Source organism: Anguilla anguilla, chromosome 17, assembly GCF_013347855.1.
Source record: "Anguilla anguilla isolate fAngAng1 chromosome 17, fAngAng1.pri, whole genome shotgun sequence".
Taxonomy (NCBI): Eukaryota; Metazoa; Chordata; class Actinopteri; order Anguilliformes; family Anguillidae; genus Anguilla; species Anguilla anguilla.
In genome coordinates, this window is record NC_049217.1 from 13034432 (window position 1) to 13053920 (window position 19489).

Below are 19489 nucleotides of genomic sequence, written 5' to 3' on the forward strand. Positions count from 1 at the left end.
GTAATCAACCCAATGATTGTATTTTGCAAATTATATTGTAAATTACAAGTTCAATAAACTGTAACTCCAGAATGTCAGAATGTGCAAAGACAGTATTATGAGAAATGCATTGAAGCAGATTCGACGCTTTCACATTTAGGACAGTTAAACAATGTAAAATAAGTGAAAAGTAATGGGGCGGTTTATACATTTTAAGGGGAGGTTGTCGAGAACGAGAACCAGAGTTTAAGAAGTTTGAGTAATTACCAGCGCTATGTGGCGATTTTTAGAGGAACAAGTTTCATAAATAAGCACGACCATAAGATGTCGCTATTACACATTTTCACCATTAATCGAGAAATTGTGTACAGCGCGGTATTTTATTTAACACAAGATGCTTGTCTGCGGCTGCAAATATGTCATAATCTACAACTACATTAACTGTACCATTTGTTTCCAGAAAATAAAAGATTAGTGGCAGCGGTGGGATTCGAACCCACGCCATCGAAATGACTGGAGCCTAAATCCAGCGCCTTAGACCACTCGGCCACGCTACCTGTTCCGACTAGTTTTCCTAAATCCTTTTTGAAGATTTGTTTATAATACAACTAGGATTGTTAATTTTTCATAGTGACCGAAACTTATCCTAAACTGGACAAAAATGTTACTATGACTCGTTCTATTTAATGACTAGGCACGAGCGCTGTTGACGCCTTAACTGGTTCGTTCCTGAAGAAATGCCTTTCCCAGCTCAGCTGATGAATCAGGCTTCCGGTATTTGTTTAGCTCGGAAATCAGCGTTGAATAGGACCTGCAGCTGGGAAACACCAGGGCGTGAGACATTTCAAGAAAGCTTGCTTCTTTAAGTTCATGCACTTTTAACCTTCAGTAAGTGAAACAGATACTCTTCAAAAGCGCGTGTCTATAGCTTCCGAACTTCCGCAATCTTGTTTACTTTTTATATTGTTTAAAATGTGAATGCATGAAAGAATCACAGAAAGAACCGTGCAACTCCGAAAAGGCAAGACTGATCATACTGTTGGTTCCTGTGATTCAGCTAATTCAGATTTCATTTTATTGCCGTTTCATTGGAATGGTTTGGCTGAAAGCAAATAGCACATAATGTCTAGAAAGCCCAAAATGGTATAGTCAGTGTGTGGTACTGATTTAGTGAAATCTGGTGTGGTGATGGTGTGTTTGGTTCTGTTTTGGGTAAAGCTGTTGTAGTGTCAGTGTGATACTGATTTGGTATAAGCTGGTGTGGTGGTGTGTAATACTGGTTTTGGTAAAAACATAGTTGGGAACCCCAGCTCTAAAAACAATTTGACATGGAAAGGTCCCCCCACCCCACAACCACTTTATTTACTATTATAGATCTCAGTCGTAAATGTGATTGTCTATTTCACTAATTACCCAATGCCCAAATTAAACAGAAGAGAATGAAGACAGAGTGCACAATAAAGACTCACACATGTGTTTACTGGTCATAACCTGACAGCAAATGCACCTGTAAGGTGTAGAACAGACTCTGGCAGCAGACAGTTCAATAACCTTAAAAGCTTTCCATCCTCAAATTACACATGGATATCAAATAACTTCTTTAGCATCTTTGCTAAGCTATACCATGCATGTTTAATTTTTTTCTAAAGCCTCGTTTTCCATTACTGAAGTCATATACATCTGTTATTTACAAAACAAAAAATAAATAGCAATAAATTAATTCTGTGTCCCAGACATCTTTAAAAACAAGATTAGGCTGGGACAGCAGCTAGAGGGACTTCCAGGGAGTCATTGGGTGTGGACGGACCACTTTTATGTGTGAACTCAGGGTATGATGTCAGTGGACTCTACCCTGAGTGATATGAGTGCCAACAGTTTATAAAGACTAAGATTAACACAGCTGGCCATTTCTCCCTCCCCTGTCCATCAAAGCTCCATTGTACACACCAATACAGGTGCTAGTCTTGAGGGTTTATGTCATCAAAAAAAAAAAAAAAGTAATAATTATGCATTAAAATGTGAACTGGCTGGCCTGTGAATTTCCTCAGCTTGTTCAGCCAAAATGAACAGTGTAGCATGGTAATGAGAAGCGATATTAGCGTCAACCAGAAACCAGAAACAAATAGTTTGAAAGAAAAGCATCACTAAGTAAGAACTGAGTCATCAGGAAACATTCTCCAAGTATTTACCCTCTCTGATGCCAAATCTCTTTGAGAGTTTCTAATTACTGGGCTCCTTGGAGCCTAACATATATGTGGACTGACGTTTGCCATTCAGTCTGCAGGAATGGCTGTGTGAAGCTCTAGACTCTCAGGAACGTATCTTGGGTATGGAATTACATTCAGGTTTTCTTCTCAAGAACAGCTCCATTCTCCCACACAAGTGCATTTTTCCTTTCCTTTGAACAAACTGGACCAGTCTGGTAACTTTATATCTACACGCAGAAAAGCAGCCTGGCCTTCTGATGCCCAGAGAAATTTCTGCATTTGAAATGAGGCGAGGCAGGGGTAGGCGGGAACAAAGAGCGGGTCTGTCAGCACTGCAAGGAATCCTTTCCAACCCATCCCCAATAATTTAACGGCCAGTAGGCGGTTAGGTTCTTTTTAGGTGTCGTTTATGGGCAGCCGATAAGCGGCCTGGGCTTTCACTTATACCAGGGCTGCCCAGCCCTGTTCCTGGAGGTCTACTGCCCTGTAGGTTTTCAGTTCAATCCTAATTTAGTACACCTGATTCTACTGATTAGCAGCTTAATGAGATCTCTAGCTGTTGAATGAGGTGTGCTTTCTTAGGGCTGCAGTTAAAACCTACAGGACAGCAGATCGCCAGGAACAGGATTGAGCAGCTCTGATTTACACATTACCTGGCAGAGCTGCTGGCCACAGTTGACACTGGTGCAGTAGAAGTTCCAAACCAGATCCAGATGGCTGGGCCCATCTATGCACTGAAACAGTATCCTAATACAATGAGCCACCCAGCCACACTGACTGCTTCTGTACCCATAATCCTCTTCCTCCAAACCCTGCCTTGCCTCTCTGCTCGTTACACACCTCTGCAAATTGGCAGGTTTCACAACATGAAGTGCACAAAAATAAACGTAACACTTATTCAGACCTGCAAATTAACACAGCTCATCTCAATTGCGCTAGCTACATTTACATCACATTAGTGAATGGGAACATAAACTACATTGGTAAATCATTAAAGAGGGCAGGTACACAAAAAATAAATAAAGCGCACACCCAAAAAGACAGCCGATATTAGCCTAAAGTGCGTAACAGCGTGGGTGTGGTGCGTGTCTGCTCCAGCTGCACTGAAAACACAGTTAATAACAGCCCAGCCCACGGCCTTAGAGACCGGTCAGTGCTGCACAAGAAGGCATTTACTTTTTAGGCATCTAACAGACACTCACATCCAGAGTGACTTGCATAACTTACATTCTTTACATGCAATCCATTTATACAAATGGATATTTGATATTTACTGAAGCAGAATTACTGAATTCAGTTTAAGCACCTTGCTCAAGAGTACACTGGCAGTGCCTCATCTGGGAGTCAAAAAGTTATAAGGCCAGTTCCCTTAATCATTATGCTACACCGCTACTCAGACACGCTACAACTACTTGTCTATCGCATACGATATTATCTGGAGTATTAACGAGATTATCTAGAGTAATGTTGTCACAGCTACATTCTGTACTTCATGTTAATGCTCTTACAGTTACAAACGGCACTAAACACCTCAAGAATCTGCATCTAATAAATGCCACTGGTTCCCCATGTGACCATGTGACCTGAAGCAGTACACGGACTGGCACAGGCAGATTAGCATAAATGAAACCGCTAGGCACCGCTATAGTAATGAAGACGTTTAAACACTACTAAGCAGCACGCAAGAGTCGGGGAGGGAAGGGGAGGGGGTGTTATTACTGGGGGAGACTGGGGATGGTGCGGTCACATTCAGGGTGGGGTCCAGGGTGCAGACCGGTTCAGTCCGGTCTCTCAGAAAGGAGAGATGTTTGGGACCCTAAGCCTAAGTTTGCCTTCCATAGACTCAAAGCCTTCACAACAACCCACAGCTGCGTTGGCATCTACAGGTGAGACGGAGATACTGCATTCACAATGGGGGTGTCGCTCACTGTTGTTTTTAACACTGATCAACTGCAGCCAAGAAAACAGTGACACACTCTCAGGACCATAACTGTGAAACTGTCACTGTGAGACGAACACTGTGGAACGGTCACTCTGAGAGAGACTGTGGAACGGTCACTGTGAGACAGTCACTGTAGAACGGTCACTGTGAGAGACACTGTGGACCAGTCACTGTGCCTGACTCAGGTCCTGTCTGGTCCTCTGGATGCAGGTGAAGATCTCTTGGAACAGAGCTCTGTACTCAGGCGGCTGGGAGTCGTCGTCCAGGCAGGGGAACTGGGTAGGCGTGACTGCAGCGGAGTGGTCTCGGGTCTGCACTGCCTTGTGGCTCCGCCCATCCGGCCCCTGCTGACAGTGCCGGAGGAGCTCCTCGTAGCGCACCTGCAGGGCGCTGTACTGGGCGTCGACCTCGCTGAGCAGCGACACGCCGCGGCGCTTGGCGGCCCGCGCACGGCGGATGCAGGTGAGGTCGTGACCCCTGCGGATCTCCTCCGCGCTCGAGCTCTGGAGAACGCCCTCCGGGACGCGGGCGCCCCCGCTCGGCCCAACCTCCTCCTCGGCCCCTGCGTCCTCCGCAGGCTCCGCCTCTTCCTCCAGCGGTACAAACAGCGCGTCCTCCGCCGGGTTGCCGGCCTTCCCGGCCCCGCCTGCTTCGGCACGCCAGTGCTGCCGCAGCTCCTCTAGCTCCGCCTCCAGCGCCTGGACCTGCTCCCGGCCGCAAGCGGCCTCCAGCTCGGCGACCTGTCGCTCCAGCTCGGCGTTCTCTCGCGCTGCTGACTCCGCCTCCTGCTCCACCTCCTCGCGCCACGCCCGCTCCGCCCCCAGCTGTGACCGTAGGGTGCGTATGGAACGCTGAAGGGTGCTGTTCTCGTCTGTCAGGCTCGTCTCCCTCGACAACCAGGTGTCATCGTCAAGGCTGCTGTCGTGCACCCCACACCTGTTGAGGGTAACATGGTATAGGGATTTTAATTTGGTACCACAGATACTGTGTGCAGTATGGCTAATGTAAAACGTTATCAGGCATTTTAAACAAATAATTGTCAGGAACAGTAAAACAGTTTAACAAAAATGTATCACATTACTAACTCAATGTCTTGTTTATATATATGTACAGACCGTAAAAAATTATTTTTTCTCTCTAAGTACCCAGGGCCTTGTGTGTGTTATTCAGATCCCTGACTGACAGTAATCCAGTCCTTCCAGTCTTACTCTGTCCAGTCCTGCTAGGCTACTTGACCTAATGACACAACCTGGTTGCCTGAAAGCACAGTTGTCTGTAAGGGGCTGATACACAGAGAGGGCAAACAGGGGTACACATATGATATAGGGGCCTGCAAACAAGTTTAGCATCAGTGCTGTTCGAGATTTTCATTCAAATCTGAAAAAGGAGTTATGTTTTTCTTTAAAAAGATTAAGAAAGCTAATCCAGAAAGGAAAACTAATCTCTGAATTATTCTCAAAACATATATGCATTCTTAAAATAAATAATTCTCAAATAAAGTATGGAGAAATTATGTCAGTTTTGCTGGGTATGTAGTAGTTTCGCACGTGAGACCAGTACTTGAGCTTTCGACTAAGGACACGTTTGTCTTAACTCGAGAAAATACCCAAGGCCTTTTGGCCACTAATTCTCCTTAATACCACTAATTCTTCTCCTCAGCCTTGTGAAACGCACGGTTGCAGAGAACGTGACCATGGCTGCATGTTGTGCAAGCTAATGACCACGCCATTGTCCAGCAGGCATTACTGCTGGGAGCCCCCAGACCAGATTACTCTGTCTGAATCCGCAACTCCTGGAGCCAGCTCAAGATTAATGAGAAATGGGGTCACCCCGGACCCCAAAAACCCCAAAACCCGCAGCACGCAAACTGTATTTACACCAATCTCACAATCCCGTAACTCACTCTTCCACGGACAATCACTCAACTCACCCTCTCACTAACGTCACAAAGACAAGTCAGACGTTACCCAAAGATGGCACCAGCCATAATGCTGGAGCAATTTAGTATTTAATACTGCTTTCTTTGTTGAAATAATTGGTACACATATTTTGGCCATAGTCTCCAAAAAACTATAATAAGCGGTTTTTGAAAAATTGTTTGCATTTTTAAAAAACTTTGACAAGGAGTTTAGATTCATAGTGGTGTCGTTTGCCTGGGTTTCTCACTTCTACTAAAACCGGTTCATGGCTAAGCATGTACATTGTGCTCGACTGAGACAGGAGGCATGACTTATCAATCCAAAATCAGTTATTATGCACAAAACCCAACTAGGGTATGTTAATGACGGATTTGAGGGTGGTTTAGAGTTTCTGCAATGGCAATGAAAGGACGTAAGCCCATGTAATTGGAAACGCAAACTCTTTCTGAGCCTCAGTGATTAGCAGAAGCTTTGAACATTACATTTCCGCCAAAACCTTTGTAAGCAACAGCATGGTCTCGTAACAAGGAAAGAGAAATATGAAATCTACATTAGACCTGTGCATGTGTTTGAGCATTTAAATTTGTCTGTGGAGGTGTGTGCTTACTCAAACTCACCTGGGCAGGTGTGTGCTTATTCTAACTCACCTGTGCAGGTGTGTGCTTATTCAAACTCACCTGTGCAGGTGTGCGCTTATTCAAACTCACCTGGGCCGATGTGTGCTTATTCTAACTCACCTGTGCAGGTGTGTGCTTATTCAAACTCACCTGTGCAGGTGTGCGCTTATTCAAACTCACCTGTGCAGGTGTGTGCTTATTCAAACTCACCTGTGCAGGTGTGCGCTTATTCAAACTCACCTGTGCAGGTGTGTGCTTATTCAAACTCACCTGGGAAGGTGTGCGCTTATTCAAACTCACCTGGGAAGGTGTGTGCTTATTCAAACTCACCTGGGAAGGTGTGTGCTTATTCAAACTCACCTGGGCAGGTGTGCACTTATTCAAACTCACCTGGGCAGGTGTGCGATTATTCAAACTCACCTGGGCAGGTGTGTGCGGTACAGTTGTGTCAGGCAGCACATGCTCTGCGTGGCCAGGCGTTTCTGCTCCACCCGTGCTGGACTGGGGTGGTGCAATGGGGACACCTGCAGGTCCTCCACCTGCTTTTGTAGCTCCTCCAGGTGAACCTGCAGCCCATCTATGGTATCTGTCAGCCTGACGAAGCGGAGAATGAGGAAGACGATGAAACAGAGGCTTTATAACCTACTTAAAGAGGAAGTGCTTTTTTGGACAGCCTGCATAAAAAAACAGTCTCCATGCTCGTGCACTTTCTTTCAGTTAAGTTTGCAGAGGTTTCACAGGATTTTAAAAAAAGCAGAAGTATTAACAACGGTCTTTTTAAGCAGAAGCTCTAAAATAATGACTGAAAGGGGGACTCCCTGTTGTCGAGCTTACCTGTGTATCCGGTGCTGGGCGCTACGCTTGTCCTGCAGGAGCTTCTGGTTGCCGAGCTCCAGGTCCCGGGCTGCCTCGTCCAGCTGCTCGTACACCTTGGCGTGCTGCTCGTTCACCTGCCGCAGGAGCTCCACCTGTTTGGCCAGGTACTGCAGGAAAGGGAGACAGAGGAGAGCATTAGGAGCTCAGGTGCATCAAATCACTCTGTGCAGGTAGGCCATGCTCCTATTTTCATAATTACAACAAAAATGCCGCTTGCATGAATAGTTGCACTGTTTAATGCAGCCCAATAACCACGGAAATAACCCCAGAACACCACCCACCACCACTTATTGGTGGGTTCTATGTCACAGAAATTTTAGCCTGCAACTTTCCAAGTAAGAAATTCATCCAGTGCCATTTCAAAAAATATGTTTCAGGATTTGCAGAGAGAAAGTGAAGCTGAATGAAGTTCTCTCATTCAGCTTTAGGGCATTTGCTGAACTTTCTTGTTTAAGCACACTGAGATATGGAGCACAGGTTCTCTAAGGGCACTTTGACTCCCACCCTGACCTGAACCCTCCATTCCAGAGTGAGCTTTTAATCTGAGGCTCATACACCTGGTTATGTTCCAGGTCTCATTCTGCACACATCTGTCCCCAACTCAGTAATGAATCCCAGGCAGCAGTGTTGAGTGCACCTGAAAGGGTGGGTTCTGAAAGCTTATGTTCTGGCACAACAAGGCCTTTGGCATTACAAGACTCACAGAACCACAAGTGAAGGGAAAAGGTGTATTGTACAAGTCTCACACCGAGGCCTGGTCCTATTATATGCTCACCTACATACACTCCCTCTCTCTCAATCCCATTTCACCCGTAGATAAACCACAGCTACAACAGCATAACATAAAAAACAGTAGTGTTCATTATATACCTCACTACATATTAGCTGCATATTATACAGTATTTCATTTGAGGGACAGTGGTTTTCATTCTGAACATAACTTGTCACTGATTTATAAACGTAAATGATTTTTAGACCTGTGTATTTCACTGAAGCGCCTTGCTCAAACGTAGAACAACAGTCATCACACCTCGGACATGAACTAAACATCTTCTGTTGAACTTCCCACTATATAACATACTTTATTTTAGGTCCAGGGCAATAGAATGAAACTATTGGGAAAGAACAGGAGTTTTAACTGGGGGTGGGGAGGGATGGTCAATGGCTGAGATTTCACCTCGATCTCCTGCTGCTGCTCCTGACTGGTGGAATACATGTGTTGAAGCCCCTCCTCCAGCTCGTGGTTTCGCTCCAGAAGCGTCTTTCCCAGCTCCGCAGCCAGACGCAGATCTGTGACATGCAAGCACGCGCGCACACAAAGATAGGGAGATGAAGGTGACTGAGAGGACAAAGACCTGCACACAAGGCAGTAGTGAGAGTTTTCCGATCCTGGTGGTCATAGACGCGCTGCGGTGACGAATGTGCAGCTGGGATGAATTTTGGAGTGACCGCAGTACCACGTTTCGGTGATCAGCTGATGGCTCACAAGAATAATCAGGCACCCCTCGAGCAGTCGACAGCGCTTCCGAAATTAATGACGTCCATTCTTGGTTGTGCGGGGTCAAATAGAGGACTCTCGCTAAATTCCCTGGCTACCTACATATTTGGCTTACAACTGGCTACTACAGCAGTGTATCTCGAGTTATACATGGGCTATTTTGATTTAGAATAGAGTCAGCAACGACCAGATTTCATGAGCCGGCTAAGTTGCAAGCTCTTTCCACCCGGTTTAATTCCTGCTACACATATTACACTTAACACATAATGCATTTATTAAATCTAATGTATTTCCTCCAGCCCCAATCCAAAATGTTTAATTTTCCACAACTACATTTTTTTTGGCATGAAATATTTCCATCTATAGGATCCCTGTTTGGCAAATGCGAATGCGGTTTGATAAAAGCTGTCTGGACGGAAGGTGATTGGTTAGCATGTCATTTTTTCTGAATGTTCACATTTAAATTGAAACGTATAGCTCCAAAATAGCCTTTAGTACAGCGGACGTTATTGCATTTATGGACACAATTGATCATAATGAGGATAACTGGTGGGAATGGATAATCTTAACTTTGACAGGTGGAACTTCCACCCAAAACGCCTCAATGACAGCATCAACAGAGACTGGACATAACGCCCATGCGGTTTTGGTTATTATATTGCTTCAAAACTCCGAGCATGAAACTGATTAGAACTTCATCCCAACATTATAAATATGAATATTAAAATATACACACTGTGTACTAATACTAACGGATTATATACTTTAACAATAGCGTAGTACTTGCATGGCTACGACCTGCAATGTTACGGCAGCTACTGCTGGCGGTTAAAACGCAGCCTAGCCCGTACACCAGCGCAGCATCAGCAGCTTCATTGTCTACTGTCTTACCATGTTCAAGTTCGCGCCTGTCGTACCACGGTCCATCTTCTTTGACCTCAAATTCCTCCGCCATAATTATATCGGTTAGCATTTTGGGCTGATCTGCATCTACTGTATTCCATATGTTTCCGCTTTTAACGAGTCTCTTGGGACACACTCTGTCTCTGACCAGGAGCGCGGTTGCCGGGTACAGCTGCATACACAAACTGTAGCAACGTGGCAACCCCTCCTTTCAGCCGTGTGCCAATAAGACGACTTGACGTAATACTACATTTTTTGAAAAAATAAAAACTATGTTTTAATTGACACCTTGTTGGCGAATAGCTATGAAGAAGGCGTGGTTGTGGTATTCATTGTCCAATCATTGGGAACTAACTGTTTTCGAAAAAAAAGCCAGTGTAACATTGTAAAACTAGAGAGAATCAAAACGGCGCACTGTTTTACTCCGCGTGTGCAATGTCCTCCGTAGCTGCAGGTGGAGCGAGCTGGTTTGAGCGCTAGATTGAGAATCGTGAAGGCTTCTCTCTTTTATGACAGCGAATTTCCGCATAGAAGAAAAATAGTGTGAGAAATGCACTCTCTGTTTTAGTGTTTTCATGCCTTTATTAATTTATGTGTTTTGCTGTAAAAATGAGGAGAAATTACGCTGTGAAATTATGCGCAAGGGCATATTTTAACTAGTTGTCATTGGTACTACTAGCTTGTAAAAGCTACAAGCCAGTAGTACCCACGAAGCTCGTTAGTGGTAAGCTAATATATTTAACTAGCAGTACACTAACTTTGCTGTACGTGATCCAGAACCTGTTGCAATTTGAATTCTTAAGTTCTTTAAAGAGGGGTTCAGTGACACCCTCATCACGATGGCGCTTTCGGGTTTTGGGTTGCAACCCGCCGCTCTGGCGTACTGCATGACAACACTGGGAGCAAGCATGATGAACAGCATGTTCAGCTTCTATTACGTGAAACTTTTCTTGAACAAGTACAAGATATCCGAGAGCGCTTTCCACCAGGCACAAGTGAGTATGTGCCGCGATCATCTTCAGGCTTAATCTACAGTGAAGATGGGTCCATCTTTTGAGTTATACCGGCCTGCACAGCTTTGGCTACCTTTTCCACGTCATTGATCTGTAGACATTTCTTGTGGTTGGGCAATCAAAAACTTGAAAACAAGTCATCTTGTTCAAGTGTACGACAGCAGCACAGCTAATGGGAAGCCAAACCTCCTGTTTCCATTTTAAGCATTTAATTGCCCATGTGTTTAAAAGTGATAAACTGTTAAGCGAGTGTTATTTTAAATTGGCGTTGCAGGACCAGTGAGAGGTCTTTGGGGTGCTGACTCCATGGTACCCAGTTTTTCAGGTGGGCCAAAGGTGTAGGTTAAGTGCTGACCTACACAGAGTGCATAGATTACTGTTTATAATCCTGGAGTTTTATGGTCTTTCAAACAGGAAGCTGTTCTTTAGCTGTTTAAACACAGGGAAGATAATGGCTGTACCTGCCTCTGCCCCCTCCTCCCAGGTGATCTACATGGTGTGGAACGCGGTGAATGACCCGCTGTTCGGCTACCTGCAGGACAACGCGCGGGCGGCCTGCTGCTCCCGCCGCCGGCTCTCCATCCTCTACGGAGCCCCCTTCTACGCGCTGGCCTTCCTGCTGCCCTGGTTCCCCTGGCGGGAGTACGAGGCTGGTGACTGGCTGAGTGGCGCCCACCTGGTGGTGGCGCTGTGTGCGTTCGACGGCCTGCTGACGTTCGTGCTGCTGGCGCAGTGTGCGCTGTTCGCCGAGATCTCCGCGCATCACCACAGCCGCCTGCGGCTGGTGAGCTACAGCCAGGCGGCGTCCCTGGTCGGCTCGTCCAGCGTGCTGTTCTGCGGCCTGCTGTCGCGCAACATGGACGACTTCGCCGCCTTCCAGGGCGTGGCGGTCGCCGTGGCAACGCTGGCCTGCGGCTGCATGGCGTACACGGGCCTCTACAGCGAGAGCCGCTTCGACGGCAAGGTCCCGGAGCACAGCCCCAATCCCGGCCGCGCCCAGCCGGCGCTCTCTCTCTCGGCCGTGGTCTCTATGACCGTGCAGATCTTGGCTGATCGGGACTTCCAGCGATTCGTACTCATGAACTTCTTCCAGGTGTTCATGGTGGCCTTCTGCAACAACTTCACCCTCATTTTCGCTGAACACCTCATTCCCCCCGACGTCCTACCCTCACTCGCCAAGAGCCTGATGTATGGAGCCAGCTTTATCTGCCCACAGGTACTGTACAGCCCTCACCTGAACACAGGTACCGTACTACCCTCACCTGCACACAGGTACTGTACAGCCCTCCCCTGAACACAGGTACTGTACAGCCATTGTCTGAACACAGGCACTGTTCAGCCCTCACCTGCACACAGGTACTGTATGGTCCTCACCTGCACACAGGTACTGTACAGCCCTCACATTTTGTTCTACTTTCTTCATTACCTTTCTCCATTTACAATTTGGCAAACATGTTTAGCCAAAACAACTTCCAAAAGGGCATTTACATGACATTACATTACATAAAATTTTGTTTGGCAGGCCCTTTTATCCAAAGCGATGTCCAATAAGTGCATACCGAACGTCATTGTAACAAATACAAGCATAGGTCAGATAAAGTACAATTCTGTCATAAAGTAGCAGCTATCCATAGCCATGAACATAAGTCTTAAGGTTTAAATAACATTCTCTCTCTCCTCCCTCTGTCCTTCTCTCCGTCTCCCTCCTTCCTCCTCTCTCTCATTTTTCCTCCCTTCCTTTCTGCCTTCCTCTCTATGCCTCTCCCTCCCTCTCTCTCTTGTCTCTATACCTCTCCCTCTCTCCCTCCCTCCCTCTCTCTCCCCCTCTCCCTCTTCCTCCTTCCTCCTCTCTCATTTTTCCTCCCTTCCTTTCTGCCTTCCTCTCTATGCCTCTCCCTCCCTCTCTCTCTTGTCTCTATACCTCTCCCTCTCTCCCTCCCTCCCTCTCTCTCCCCCCTCCCTCTCCCTCCTTCCTCCTCTCTCTCATTTTTCCTCCCTTCCTTTCTGCCTTCCTCTCTATGCCTCTCCCTTCCTCTCTCTCTTGTCTCTATACCTCTCCCTCTCTCCCTCCCTCCCTCTCTCTCCCCCCCTCCCTCTCTCTGACTGCAGCTCTTGGTGCTGTGCAGTCAGGACCTGCTGCAGAAGGTGGGCTATTACAGGCTGATCCTTCTGAGTTTTTACCTGGAGGTGGGCGTGGCTGCGGCCATGTTCCTGCTGGGCCCTCTCCACCACTACATCCTGGCACTTTTTCTCACCACCGTCATGTGAGTTGCTGCTGTCATGCCAAACCTTACTACCTGTGTTCCTGTAGCCTCAACTGGAGCAATATCCTCAGCCTTGTGTGTAACACAGCTGCTCGGTTCCAGTGGGAAATGGCGCCTCACTCTGGCCAAAATTTGACATTGCCTGTGGAAGAAGCCATTGTGTATTACCTGCAGTGTGTGTGTGTGTGTGTGTGTGTGTTTTTCCTGCGGTGCGTGTGAATGTGCGTCCTCCCCTGCAGTACGTGTGCATGTGTACCTGTAAGTTTGTGTGTTTTATACTGCGTTTTGTATGTGTGTGTTATACAGGGTGCTTGTCCAGGCTGCCTTCAGTCTCTTTAACTTGCCGCTGGCTGACATCATCGACTCTGACCTTTACAGACACAAGCGGAGGTGAGACTCCACCTCTCTGTCTATCTCTCCAAAAACAAGCCTGTCATATTGCACTGAAAATGAGTCCTTCTTTCAGTGACCCTTCCCAAAGCTCATCACACCATCCCTGTTCAATCATACCAACAGCTTCCTGTATTTTAGATTACTCCATCAAAGCAAATGCACAAATTTAACCTGTTCAGTGGTTAGTGTGCTGTAGCATAGTTAGTATGTGGTGTGCTGTAGTGATGGTAGGTGTGTAACGTGTTGTAGTGGTGGTTAGTTTGTAACGTGTTGCCGTGGTAGGTGTGTAACATTTTGGAATGGTGGTTAGTGTGTAATGGTCTGTGTTTGATCGCCCCTGCTCTGTGTCCAGCTCCCCTCTCTCCTCCATGGTATTTGGGACCAACGCGCTGTTCACCAAGCCGGCCCAGTCTCTGGCCCCCATGCTGGTGGTGTCCATTCTCAACCTGTTCGGCTACGAACACCTTAAAGATGCCGGCACTGCTGCAGACCCCAGGTACAGTTCCACCAGCCAATCAGAGAGCGTGCACATTCCTCTGAGCTGTAGTTTTACAGAGATAGATTGACCTGTTTCTGACTTGCCTAATTCCGATTGCCCTAACTAGTTCCAACTACCCTAAACAATGTTGCCTCTCCAGATGGTAGTTCATATTGAGAAATGTGCTGCTACCCCCCCTAGTGGTTAAAATGATGTTGAAACACTTGAGTTTATTCCTGGTCATGTATTAGGAAACTTTGGCCTTCACATTTGGTTAGTTTTGAGTGTTTTTTTCTGTTTTTACGTTTGTTCGTGTGTGTGTGTGTGTGTGTGTGTTTGTGTGCACTGTCCCAGCTCTCTGCAGGCGCTGCACAGTGCCATGTTCTCCCTGGTGTGTCTGGTTCCTCTGAGTGTGGCTGCGCTGCAGATCCTGGCCTGGAGACCCTTCTCCATCAGGGACAGTCACACAGTGGACGCCAAGTACATGGACACCTAATGCAGCTTCCTGTTTCCTGTTTCCTGTTTCCTGTTTCCTCTAACACTGCGCAAAGAGGATGGGCCTGATTCCTAAACACTACAGCAATAAGGAAGAAATCAGACTCAAACAAACCTCCCAGTCCTGACACGCAGCTCTAAATGTTCCTGCACACACACGTAACATCATTCACCTCATCCATCACAAACAAACCTAAACTGAAGTAAAAATTCACTTAAAGTGAAACCGGAAACTAGCCGACCTGCGTTCAGTGGGGACGACTTTTGCAGTTGAGCCTTAATGCATAGACATTTTTAGGACTTCCTATGTGAAATGTAAATTAACTACCTCTTGTAATTTATCAAGAAATGGTTACAGAACAGAGGAAAGATGAACCGTGCTTATTTTTTTCAGTCTGTATTTTCTTTCTGAGAACAACTGAAGCTGTCCTTTAAAACCAATTAAGTGTGATTGGTTGCTTTCTACTTTTCTCTTGTCTATTTTTATGTATGTTTTTTATGCATTTCCTGGGATCCATGTGCAGTAAAAATGTGGTTCCAAGGACCAGTTGAATTTGTGCATCATTTCTCTGTTTCTCTGGAACCAGGGATTTTTTTTTTTTTTAGATAAAACAGAATTAATGTCGGTCAGTTTTTTCTGAAGCTTTTTTTTTTTTTTACGGATTTTTAAAAGCGTTTACTACTTTTTTTGTGATTCCTTTATTTGAATTTCCAAATGTGAAAAAAGTATTTGCGAACACTTCAGGGCCAAATAATATATAATGATGAGGGCCACCACAAGTCTCTGTCATGTGTCTCGCAAGGATTACTTGCATTTCAATTGTTATCCTCCAGGGGTCTTTGTAGGCACTTGTCAAATGACAAAATGCACAATTGAGAGTGCAATGCAATGTTTATTCAAAAGAGTTAATTGATGTAATACAGGAAGAGTGAAAGGGAAGGAACGTGAATATGAGTGGAACATCAACTGCACGCATGGAAAGCATGTCTAAGCAAGCAAGTGCAATAGTATCCACGTGCTACACTATACACAGACGGATTTAACTTATTTTGCACAACTGACAACAACGTAACAAATCGAGCTAATAAGACAAAAATAGACCAAAAATAAAAAAACAAGCAAACATCAGTTAAGATCTGAGGTTAACACTGAGGGGGAAACATCTATCAGCAGGGGAAAAGGCAGCTTCGAGCTATGGCTCATTCCAGATTGAACTCTTGCATTTTTAAGTATAAATATTGTATTGAAAAAAGCAGATAACCCCAACATACGTGCACTTTAAGCATGTATTAAATGGTGAGTGCAGAATATAAACATTGTGTTTAATAACTGAAGTATTGGCATAGACGTCTGATGACAGCTAGTGGGAAAGCAAAATGACAGCCTGTAGCTTCTGAGGTAGAGTAAGAAAATGGTAATGATAGTTGCTTTTCAATTCAGAAATCAGATAAAATGTTTATTATTTCAAGCACTAGCAAATTAGTTACCAGCTTTGCAATATGACATTACTCAATATTCCAATAGTCCCATTCTTATGGAAAAATGTTTTTGAGACCATAATTAGGTGGCTATTTGACTTCCTTTTAAACAAAGCTAGTTAAACTAGATTGGTAGCTAAATATAATAGATGTGCAGGTAGCAGATTAACTAGCCTACCTCCTTTTATTCAGATGCTGAGGATGCTGGTGGCTCTCCAGGAGCGCACCAGGGGCAGGTTTATCATGCTGTCCGCCATTGTGTTTGATTGGTCCTGAATGGTTCTCAGAGCTGTCACTCCACTCTCAGGGGTTTGGCTTGAGCATTGATTGGTTTTAAGGTCTCTGTGTGTATTAGCTTCCGGTGGGACCAAGGTGATCCATGCTGAGGGGTTGTTGGATACAGACACCATTTTGTGAGCAGAAGGGTTGAAGTCTCATATTCCATCTGTCTCGCTCTATACCCGATTCTAATCATCCTCTGTACCCGGTGCAGGTTAGCTTATGAAGATAGAAGACCACATCTCTTTCTCCCTGCACATCCCTTTCCTCTGTTGCCATGATGATGTCAGACAGTAGTGAGGCTTAGAGTTTTGGAATACACTGTCTTTTGCACGAGCCGATCACATGTTCTGGTACACATCCTCATCTGGTGAGTAGGCGTGGGGATTCTCAAACTGGAATGGACAGAGAAGAGAGGAGTATGGGTGGATTAGTCATGGAGAAACACAGCTTTATGATCATGCTGTTATTCTTCATTTCATGGATGATTAACAGGTGACCACAATGATTCTATGGTGCGGTGCGGTGTTATATGTGTGCAAAATGTGCTGTGGTTGAGTGTGAGTGTAAGGTTGTGTGTGTGTGTGTGTGTGTGTGTGTGTGTGTGGTTTAGTGTGAGTGTAAGGCTGTGTTTGTGTGTGTGAGTGTAAGGCTGTGTGTGTGTGTGTGTGTGTGTGTGTGTGGTTTAGTGTGAGTGTAAGGCTGTGTTTGTGTGCGTGGTTGAGTGTGAGTGTAAGGCTGTGTTTGTGTGTGTAGTTGAGTGTGTGTGTAAGCCTGTGTGTGTGTGTGGTTGAGTGTGAGTGTAAGGCTGTGCGTGTGTGTGTGCTACATACCCTGCCGTGGTGAGAGTGTGCGGTGTTCTGGCCTGCGCTTCGTAAGTTCCCTTTCCCGTACAGTTCTTGCACCACCGCGTGGAAATGCAGTCTCCTGGTGGAGCCTCTCTGTAAGACAACAGGAAAAGCGGTTACTCCACTGCCGTGTTACAGCATCTCTGTGCTGCGCGTGCGGCACACTGCAGTAGGTAAGCAGTAGGTATGACTGTTCCAGAAAGATCAAACCTTCTCTGGCGTGTTCCTCCTTTTACTGCTGAAGATCTCTCTTCTGGTCTGAAACCCAGAAATAACTTGTCGGCCTCATTTATCCACCAAAAAGGGGTGTCATTAGCGAAAGAGGACATCTTCCTGACATCTCATCTGGAAGAGGGAGTCACCTCCAGCACAGTTTCCCTCTCATTACAATGAGGCATTGTGTTTTTTTTATATGTGCTATATATTGCTGTGTACTTAGATTCCCTCCATGATGGTAATATAAAATTGAATGCCTGTCAGTTTCGTTGCTGTACCTTCTTGCAGATGAGTAGTGAGAGAATGAGCAGGCTGTACAGAGCCAGGACAGCGAACAGCGTCCACAGCAGTGCTGTCATGGTGGTGGTGTTAGGTTTTTCTGTGAACAGTAAACACAATAGAGATGCGGCAGCTAAAGCTGAATCCAGGGGGGTGGGGTGGGGTGGGGTGGGGTGGGGTGGGGGGTTTATCGACTGGCTCCTCCTCCCTGTTCAGTGCTTACCTCTCACCACAAGGCGTGTTCCGTTGCCGATGCTGGGCACCACCACCCTTGTGGTGGAGGGCGTGGCGGTGGAGCAGTAGTACACCCCGCTGTCGTTGGTCTGGGGGGAGTGGATGGTGAGAGCCCTGCCGTCTGTGCTGTATTTGGGGGGCTGAACGCGGATATCCTCGTGATGGTCGCGGCGGAACACAAACCAACGGATGCGGGAGGCCATGTTGGGGCATCGGTGGGTGACATTGCAGGGCAGGATGGTGGCGCGGGCTGCAGTGAACGCTGTGACCTCATCTGGCTGGCTGATCACCGTGCGGCAGAGCATACGGCTCTCTGGCACAGGAGAGAGATAGCGCACACAGCTCACTGCTCTGGATCCTTTCCCTTTCCTCTGTACTACTGATCATTTTAAATCTAATCATCACAACAGCAAACAAGGAGAAAGCGGTCAGGATAGAAACCGAAATGCTAAAGTTTAAAAGTGTCAGAAGGATGTGAGACACTGGTCTATTAAGTATTAACAACAAAAAGAAAAGAATCTGGCACATGCTTCAGAGAAACTAAATCTAGACCTTATTAACAGTAAGATTTTAGGATTGCCCCTGCAAGTCTCAAACATTTGTCTATGAGCCTTTTGTCTTTTAGCCAGTTTATCTTAACTACAAGAAAGCAGTATTGCTACTAATGTGCACAGTAACTAATTAAAGAACACTGACTGGGGGCGAGCGATCGAGAAGAATTTCAACCATCTTGCTAATTACCACCAGCAATGAGGACTGAGCTACTTTTCCAGTTTCAGATTTGATGGGATGGCTACGTGACCAGGATTATCACATTACATTACATTATTACATTACAGGCATTTGGCAGACGCTCTTATCCAGAGCGACGTACAACAAAGTGTATAACCATAACCAGGAACAAGTATGACAAAACCCCTAGAGAGAAGTACCGGTCCAAGTGCAGGGAACAACCGCATAGTTCAACTTGGACCCTGATGGTTAAACTGATTAACACTAACAACGAGAACGGCAACAACGCAATCTATGGAAAAAATACAAGTAGTCGTTAAGACAGTTAATGCACCTAAGTCACCTACGAAACAGCTGCCTAGTTACAACCCTAAGCTTAGTCAATGTTCACCAATCACCGGTGCCATGTTAAATGTGCGTACATGATTCAGCCTGTTCTTACCTGCCAAGCAGACCAGAGAGACAGAGAGCTGGAAGAGGAGAGGAACGGCCAGAGTAATCATGTCTGATTGTGTGACCATGCTGCCCTCTGTCCCCAGAGCTGAAATCTTGTGACTTCTTGTGAAACGTTTGCGGAGAGCTCTTCCTTCCCCTTTGGGTCAAGTGGCTTAGTTTGAGTCCTGCTCTACACTCAAAAGGGTCCGTTGTCACTGAGGGAGGATACACTTCTCAAAACAGGGGGGAGGAGCCAGGGAGAGCCCAATGAGGTGGCCAAGGAGTGGGGTTAAGATATGCACGCTTCAGTAATGCATGCTTTTTTCCTTTTCACTGAGAGATGCACAGCTTCCCACACTTGGGTAGCCCATGCGATAACATACTTTTCAACAAAAGGCCCCAT

At 46.1% G+C, this 19489-nt stretch overlaps 3 protein-coding genes and 1 non-coding gene across 4 annotated transcripts; 1 reads left to right on the forward strand and 3 right to left on the reverse strand.

Moving 5' to 3' along the window:
- Positions 1–454: 454 nt before the first annotated feature.
- On the reverse strand, positions 455–536 carry trnal-uag. Its single transcript has one exon. It is a non-coding gene; the product is annotated as a tRNA-Leu (tRNA).
- A 901-nt stretch (positions 537–1437) lies between these two features.
- Positions 1438–10182, reverse strand: LOC118216933 (cerebellar degeneration-related protein 2-like). The gene is made up of 5 exons (XM_035398568.1): positions 9930–10182; positions 8718–8830; positions 7499–7647; positions 7085–7258; positions 1438–5064 (listed from the first exon to the last, which is right to left on the reverse strand). Exons 1-5 carry the CDS (start codon positions 10117–10119, stop codon positions 4296–4298), a joined length of 1395 nt encoding a protein of 464 aa, XP_035254459.1. The 5' UTR covers positions 10120–10182; the 3' UTR covers positions 1438–4295.
- Positions 10183–10354: 172 nt separating this feature from the next.
- Positions 10355–15129, forward strand: mfsd13al (major facilitator superfamily domain containing 13a-like). Its single transcript, XM_035398567.1, has 6 exons — positions 10355–10936; positions 11439–12170; positions 13064–13218; positions 13525–13608; positions 13964–14107; positions 14444–15129. The coding sequence occupies exons 1-6, from the start codon at positions 10781–10783 to the stop codon at positions 14583–14585; spliced, it is 1413 nt and encodes a 470-aa protein (XP_035254458.1). The 5' UTR covers positions 10355–10780; the 3' UTR covers positions 14586–15129.
- A 328-nt stretch (positions 15130–15457) lies between these two features.
- On the reverse strand, positions 15458–19288 carry si:ch211-139g16.8 (immunoglobulin superfamily member 6). Its single transcript, XM_035398569.1, has 6 exons — positions 19094–19288; positions 17909–18232; positions 17685–17785; positions 17401–17448; positions 17176–17283; positions 15458–16737 (listed from the first exon to the last, which is right to left on the reverse strand). The coding sequence occupies exons 1-6, from the start codon at positions 19170–19172 to the stop codon at positions 16684–16686; spliced, it is 714 nt and encodes a 237-aa protein (XP_035254460.1). The 5' UTR covers positions 19173–19288; the 3' UTR covers positions 15458–16683.
- Positions 19289–19489: the final 201 nt, after the last annotated feature.

What these genes read in the sequence shown, in the direction of transcription:
- LOC118216933 (XM_035398568.1), bottom strand. Translation starts at nt 10,119, where the DNA reads ATGCAGCTGTACCCGGCAACCGCGCTCCTGGTCAGAGACAGAGTGTGT. An exon ending in CAGGCGCGAACTTGAACATG is followed by an intron (nt 8,831 to 9,929) that starts GTAAGACAGTAG and finishes TGCATGTCACAG; the next exon opens with ATCTGCGTCTGGCTGCGGAG. An exon ending in GCCCAGCACCGGATACACAG is followed by an intron (nt 7,259 to 7,498) that starts GTAAGCTCGACA and finishes CCGCTTCGTCAG; the next exon opens with GCTGACAGATACCATAGATG.
- si:ch211-139g16.8 (XM_035398569.1), bottom strand. Translation starts at nt 19,172, where the DNA reads ATGGTCACACAATCAGACATGATTACTCTGGCCGTTCCTCTCCTCTTC. An exon ending in CTCTCTGGTCTGCTTGGCAG is followed by an intron (nt 18,233 to 19,093) that starts GTAAGAACAGGC and finishes CTCCTGTGCCAG; the next exon opens with AGAGCCGTATGCTCTGCCGC. An exon ending in CACACTCTCACCACGGCAGG is followed by an intron (nt 16,738 to 17,175) that starts GTATGTAGCACA and finishes TGTCCATTCCAG; the next exon opens with TTTGAGAATCCCCACGCCTA.
- mfsd13al (XM_035398567.1), top strand. Translation starts at nt 10,781, where the DNA reads ATGGCGCTTTCGGGTTTTGGGTTGCAACCCGCCGCTCTGGCGTACTGC. An exon ending in GCGCTTTCCACCAGGCACAA is followed by an intron (nt 10,937 to 11,438) that starts GTGAGTATGTGC and finishes CCCTCCTCCCAG; the next exon opens with GTGATCTACATGGTGTGGAA. An exon ending in GGCACTGCTGCAGACCCCAG is followed by an intron (nt 14,108 to 14,443) that starts GTACAGTTCCAC and finishes GCACTGTCCCAG; the next exon opens with CTCTCTGCAGGCGCTGCACA.